Source organism: Oratosquilla oratoria, chromosome 38 (genome assembly GCF_046742065.1).
Source record: "Oratosquilla oratoria isolate Oo_2021 chromosome 38, ASM4674206v1, whole genome shotgun sequence".
Lineage (NCBI taxonomy): Eukaryota > Metazoa > Arthropoda > Malacostraca > Stomatopoda > Squillidae > Oratosquilla > Oratosquilla oratoria.
Genome location: NC_134814.1, coordinates 6,451,271 through 6,458,770, shown reverse-complemented (window position 1 = coordinate 6,458,770; position 7,500 = coordinate 6,451,271). Strand labels below are relative to the sequence as shown.

General features: G+C 39.1%; 1 protein-coding gene and 1 long non-coding RNA gene across 2 annotated transcripts in view; one reads left to right on the top strand and one right to left on the bottom strand.

The window, feature by feature from the left end:
• Positions 1 to 707, top strand: part of LOC143019929 (uncharacterized) — a 79,973-nt gene extending 79,266 nt beyond the window's left edge. Inside the window, exon 18 of the mRNA XM_076175914.1 lies at positions 1 to 707. This exon is cut by the window's left edge and continues 4 nt beyond it. Within this exon, the coding sequence (XP_076032029.1) occupies positions 1 to 158 (158 nt within the window). The 3' untranslated portion in view covers positions 159 to 707.
• Positions 1 to 7,500, bottom strand: part of LOC143019738 (uncharacterized) — a 503,483-nt gene that overhangs the window by 475,471 nt on the left and 20,512 nt on the right. The gene's annotated exons all lie outside the window — the stretch shown is intronic.

The following is a 7,500-nucleotide window of genomic DNA, read 5'->3' as shown; positions in this document are numbered from 1 at the left end:
ATTCTGGTGGTCCACTGCAATTGAGAATAGGCAACAGTTTCCAATATGCTATCGTCGGCGTGGTGTCGTGGGGAATCCGCTGCGCAGAAAAGGGCTTCCCAGGAGTGTATTCTCGAGTCAGTGAGTACCTGGACTGGATCAATCGGAATTCTGTATAACAAGCTAAGAAAAAGTACAAAGCACCAGGAAGGGAACCCGCGACCCAAAATTATTCTCCCGGCAAACAAAAACTGTTTGGTAGCATTCATTTTCAAAGACACTGGAAGGAATATGTTAAACTACGGTGAGGGAATTCATAGAAGATGTCTCCTGGTGGCAGCAAGTTAGGAGAAGCAAGCACTCTAATAGACCATTACAATCGACATGCAGAAGATAGTTGGACGCAGGACAAAAAAAAAAAAATGGTTCCGGAATCGTATTGGCCGTAAAAGAGAAATGGAGAATTGAAATCTCAAAATTATTGAAGCGAGACACTCACGAAAGGGTTTCAGAATACGAGACCGAGCTGAAGTCTATTGCAGCTGAATCCACTGTATGATTGTATCACCCAAGACTCTCTGAAAGTGTATCGATTCAGTAATTCTTTGAACAAGAGGACAATTTTTTGCTCATGACAAAAAAAAAAGAAGGGAAAATTCAACAAAGTTGTACACAATATTACCATGTAACCCTGTGTTTATTCACTTCTAATAAAGTATATAAAAACCGACGAAGCTATGACTACCCTTGAAGGTTTCAGTTGTAGCTTATTTAATCCTTTCACTGTTAATCACGACTTGTACACTTGGCCTGGCTGCTGTCAGCCAATTTCGATCTGTCGAGTAAAATCCTCAGGTGAGACACAGCTACCCTTTTACTGGTATTATGTACCACATTACTACCTGCCGCATAAAAAAAAACAAAAGGGAGAACTCTTTATGAATCAACGAACATCTAATCCCCATTAACTGTCTTTAATCCACTTCTCTAGTTAGGACGGTGTGGCAATCCCTGGTTTGGAGAGACATGTGAGGATGTACTGCCTGACATGAATCTTCCAGTCATGTACGACTTCAGTCAAGCAGCTACCGCCTGGGCTGACACAGCACAATCCGTGACATTCACCCCTGACTACGACCGGTGTATATACTTCCCCATGAACCCTGGGAACATTGGGTTAAAGATGTACACAAAATGCCTAGTCTCCCTCGCCCCCGGTGATGGCTTGGTGGCATTGGAAGACGAATCTTAACCTCAATAGCTATGACATCCATTAACAGCGCTTGTGACGTGGGTGAGGAGGCTCGTTGGCTGAGCGGGTTAGGGCATTGTTGATTGCGGCGAAGGTCGAGGTGAGGGCGGTTCGAATCCTGCCACTAGCAAAGTTGAACCAAGGGCATGGTTCATTAAATTCCACACTACAAAGTCCTCTGTGCGGGGCACCGTCTTAGCCTCCCGATAAGGGTGGGGGAGTTTGTGACGTTAAACCATATTACATCACATGACGTGCGTGAACCTGTAACCTGTCCGCGGCCTGGGGTGAATTTCCAACGTGTTCTCCGTGCGGGCGCCTGGGACACTATTCTTCTCCCAAACTGATCAACTATCCTTTTTTATTCGCGGACCTCAGGCTTAGAATAAATATAGCGACTCACTCTGGGGTGGAAAGGATAGTACTGATTTACTATCCTTTTTGTTAGCGGAGGTCAGGCTTAGAATAAATATAGCGACTCACTCTGGGGTGGAAAGGATAGTACTGATTTACTATCCTTTTTGTTAGCGGAGGTCAGGCTTAGAATATATATAGCGGCTCTCTGGGGTGGAAAGGATAGTCAGTACTGATCGACTATCCTTTTCATTAGCGGAGGTCAGGCTTAGAATATAAATAGCGACTCTTTGGGGTGGAAAGGATAGTCAGTACTGATCGACTATCCTTTTCATTAGCGGAGGTCAGGCTTATAATATAAATAGCGACTCTTTGGGGTGGAAAGGATAGTCAGTACTGATCGACTATCCTTTTCATTAGCGGAGGTCAGGCTTAGAATATATATAGCGACTCACTCTGGGGTGGAAAGGATAGTACTGATCGACTATCCTTTTTGTTAGCGGAGGTCAGGCTTAGAATATATGTAGCGACTCCCTCTGGGGTGGAAAGGATAGTCAGAATTGATCGACTATCCCTTTCATTAGCGGAACTCAGGTTTAGAATGAATATAACGACTCTCTCTGGGGTGGAAAGGATAGTCAGTACTGATCGACTATCCTTTTCATTAGCGGAGGTCAGGCTTAGAATATAAATAGCGACTCTTTGGGGTGGAAAGGATAGTGGTGAGATCAGTGGTGAAGGTTACACCTACTACTGGTCGGGCCAGGGCGACAGACCCCACGTTACTTGAACTCTTGTTTCAGTTACTTCACGCATTTTCTTTTTCTTTCTTTTTCTTTTTTCTTTCTTTTTTATTTTTCTTCTTCTTTTATACAAAATCCCTTAATTTGTTTTTCTTTCTCTTACATATCACCTCAATTTCCTGTTCATAAATTTTTAGTTTCAGTTTCCTACTGATTTTCTTCATTTACTGTGGTTTGCATCTTAAACTTGATTTTTAGCAAACGTGAAAAGTCGAAGTCATAAAACATTACTTAGAAAATGACTGCCAGCATGCTCTTGCACGACTCACCTACAATTTAACAATATAATTATTCCAAACTTCCACAAAAATAATAATAATGTAGATTTAATATTCTAATTTTGAAGAAAAAAAAATCATACTATCCCGTACTTACATTCATTTTGACTTGGACCCCACCAAATAAATCCTTATATAAATAAAGAGTAAGTGTTAACTATCCAACGAAATAAATAAACAAATAGATGAAAACATAAATAAATGAATTAACTAAAATTAATAACTAACAATAATAATTCAGCCAACACAATATAGCCATGAACAGTGTCAGTGTAAACGGCAAGGTTTTGGAAATCCCAGCCAATTCACGGAAATCTGTCCCTCTTCTAACGCGTATCTACCTGTCTGTCTACCAATGGCCTCTTCCCCTTTATATGAGAGGTAGCCAGCCACGGCACACTTCCACCCCCCACCCAGTCCACTTCCACCCAATCCACTTCCATCCAGTCCACTTCCACCCAGTCCACTTCCACCCAGTCCACTTCCACCCAGTCCACTTCCACCCATTCCACTTCCACCCATTCCACTTCCACCCATTCCACTTCCACCCATTCCACTTCCACCCATTCCACTTCCAACCAGTCCACTTCCAACCAGTCCACTTCCAACCAGTCCACTTCCACCTAGTCCACTTCCACCCAGTCCACTTCCACCCAGTCCACTTCCACCCATTCCACTTCCACCCAGTCCACTTCCACCTAGTCCACTTCCACCCAGTCCACTTCCACCCGGTCCACTTCCACCCGGTCCACTTCGACCCACCACCCATTGTTTCCCTCTCGTCTTGGCACCTCGCAAAATTGTGGTTCTTAACCTGGGCATATCTTGTACCCCTAAGAGGTATTTGGGGTTTAACCAACGTGTTCGACAACCAAATACCCCGTTCACACGTTCACACATCACTTTAAACACGTGTCTGTCGAACCGCGTTCGACGAACCGTTAGACCGTCTGAACCCCCTCTAAGGGACACGAAACCTTGAACCCCGAGGGGTTACGAGACATGATAGCCAGTGCAGTGATACTGTATATTTACAACGAGAAAGCAAAGCAAGGTTTATATCACTAATCCTTCTCATATGTTTGCATTTATTTGTACTGGATTGGGGTACGAGATTTTTTTTTTTTTCCGAAATATCGTGGGGTACTAAGGGCACTGGAAAAGGTTAAGAACCACTATCAGACGTAGATGAAGGGTCCTTCCCGTCTTTTGCCACTGACCGGGTCTTTGGCAATGCAGTAAGGCCCAGTACATCCACAACAGAGCCGTTTCATTTTCACAGCGACCCTCCTCTTCGTCCTCTCATGTTGAAGATAAACTAAGACAGGAAGAAATCCTTTAACTGGTTACGTTAGATATCATGATGATGATCTTTAACGTAATCAATTACAATACCATATTTTTTTTTTCCTTCAGAATATAGCTGTACGGTAAAAATAAGTGCTACAATGCCGTACGGTAAAATTAGCTAGTTTAAATTCTACTACATAAGAACATAATTGAGGAGACTGCAAGAGACCATAAGGCCTACACTAAACAGTTCCATGTCCCTTGTCATCCTTATTCATAAAATGATCTAATCTCTTCATAAAACAACCAATTGTTTCAGAGCTCATAACATGGTTACTAAGTATATTCCATTCGTTAACCACATGTTGTAAAACCAGTTCTTACATATTCCTTTCTTAAACCTGAATTTTTCTAGCTTTCTATCAAACATTAATTACTCCTTCCAGGACTATATGGAATTCAAGGTCACCAGAATCATTATTATTTTTATAAAAAAAAAAAAAAAAAAAAAAAATACCTCACTTCGACAGTGTTTATACTCTGAATTTTGGTCTCAATCCTATTTGTTACGGACATTTTAGTAGCATTAGCAAATCGATAATAATTTTTATGTGTAATGTGTACTGATTGGTATTAATCATGATTGTTTCTTGTCCCCTTAACCCCTACGTATGTTGTCTTTGTTACTTAGTGTAGAATAACAGTTACAGTCCAATGAGGACCACAATGGAAATAAGCTCATATGTTTTTTTGTGTTATCCTCGGCAATTGTAATTGTAATTTCGAACTATATTTTTTCTTTATCTGTATTTGATGTATTTGATTTATCGCCAAATAAACTTTATTAGTATTATCATAACGTACAAATTATGTTGTTCAATGAATTTACTGGGATTGTACTTGACGCTTTTATATAGTCACCCCTACTATAGTTCTCTCTAAATGATAAGTGAAATAAAGACCACAGAAAATTTAACTTTTCATCACCGATTTTGTTTTTCATCGATTTTTTTCTACCATTCTCTTCCCTATACAGAGTATGCTTCTCCTCTGCTCACTACATGGCTGTATTACTATAATAAATTTTCCTACGCCTTCTTCAATATCGCTTCTTCCGTGGTTTATTTTCTTTTTTCAATTTTGTTTGTGGTATCTTCGGCAATTGTAATTGTAATAGATAGATAGATAAATAGATAGACTTTATTTGGCAATGAATCAATATACATGAAGTGCAAATAATGACAGGAATACATAATTCGGAATAATAAATGCAAATTGCCGAGGATAACACAAAAAGCATGTACGCTTATTTCCATTGTGGTCCTCATCAGATTGTTATTCTACACTAAGTCACACTGACAACATACGTAGGGGGTTAAGGGGACCAGAGACAATCATGAGTAATACCAGTCAGAACACATATGACACATAAACATTGTTATAGTTTTGCTAATATTACTAAAAAATTTGTACACATAGGAATATTGAGACCAAAAATTTGAGCACCATCATAAAAAGGAACATTGCATTAAGCAAAGGAACAACAAAATAATGTTAAACTGTAACAAAACAGTATGAGTGAGTACTATATCAGAGTAGTACCATTAATGATATACTACAATATTCTACATCTGTAGCAACATGTAGTTATAGTGAATGCAACACTGCAGCTAGGGTCACCTATTAGTTAAATCTAACATTTAACCTGAATCTCAGGACGGAGTGGGCAATTAGTATGAGCACTTGGGAGTAGTACATTATAACCTGAAGCACCAGTACTCGAATGAATAAAACAACAAGGAGAACGAGAAAAAAGGTCAGATCATAACTGTTGTCGGACCCTACCTGAGACATATACCATATTATGACTGGCAAAACAAAGGTGGAAACCAATTTGTAAACATCAATCATTGAGATACTAAACTAAACTAAACTTCTGAAGGACAAAAAAAAAAGGGGGGGAGGTCCTTTCAAACTGTGCGTTCTTTTCATTATCTGCATTTCATGTATTTGATTCATTGCCAAATAATAAAATAATTAATAAAATGATAAAATGATAAAAAATAATAATAAAAATAATAGTAAAAATAATAATGATAAAATAATGATAAGATAATGATAAAATAATTACAAATTATAAAATAATGATAAAATAACGATAAAATAATGATAAAATAATGGTAAAATAATGATAAGATAATGATAAAATAATAATAAAAACAATAACAATAATAATAATAAAAATAATTATAATTATTATTATTAGTACTATCATCATTATACTCCACTGCATCGCCCACTCCACTGGATCAGAAGAGCCAATGTAGTGGGTGGGATACAGGTATGACCCGTTATCCACGAGGAGCTAAGATGAGAGGTAGGAAAGGGTGGTGGAATGGGAGTGGAATGGGTGAGAGTGGGTACTTGCCTTTTGACTTGGCTACCTCCCTGGTAAGGGGGAAAAAGCCCTTGGTATATAGACAGAATCTTGATCTTACTTTTTTTTTTTTTTTTTTTTTTTTACTTCCCACGTCAATTTAAGCATCTTCGCCACATTGAACATCCGTATTTTCTTCACCGTTTCCATTCTATACATAATTCCTGGTCTTACTACCACTATCATTACTCGCCCTTCTTTTTTCAAGACATATGTTGAACATTGATATTTCCATTTAGCTTGATCTTAACCAAATCTATTTTGCCTGTTTCTTTTCCCTTTATATAAATTATTTTCTCTAAATTTCCTTAAGTCTGTAACATGTATTAGTGTACGCAACTTTCAATATTTTCTATTTGTATGTCTATTGATATGAATCTGTATAGTTATGTATTATTCATGTGTATATTAGTATGCAGCAACATTCATATTATGTTATGAACCACTAATAATTAAACAGAATCACGTTATTGAACTCAAACATACGCCACGACCATGCGTAAAATAATTCTGATATCATTTGACATAAGTGCGCAATACCTCAAGGACGATCTGGGTGTCTGTGGGGCCCCGCATACTTTCGCTCACTCAAGCAATGGTTGTCCTCAGGATCATGTACAGGGTTAAGGGGCTATCACAGTGGGCTATTTTTCCTTCGACATCCTATCTCCAACCTCCAACTTGCATACGATTTCGCTTACAGAAATGGTTGTCCTCAGGATCGTATACAGGGTTAAAGGGCTATCACACTGGGCTATTTTTCCTTCGACATCCTATCTCCAACCTCCAACTTGCATACTTCACTCAAGCAATGGTTGTCCTCAGGATCACATACAGGGTTTACGGGCTATCACACTGGGCTATTTTTCCTTCGACATCCTATCTCCAACCTCCAACTTGCATACGATTTCGCTTACAGAAATGGTTGTCCTCAGGATCGTATACAGGGTTTACGGGCTATCACACTGGGCTATTTTTCCTCCGACATCCTATCTCCAACCTCCAACTTGCATACGATTTCGCTTACAGAAATGCTTGTACTCAGGATCGTATACAGGGTTAAGGGGCTATCACACTGGGCTATTTTTCCTTCGACATCCTATCTCC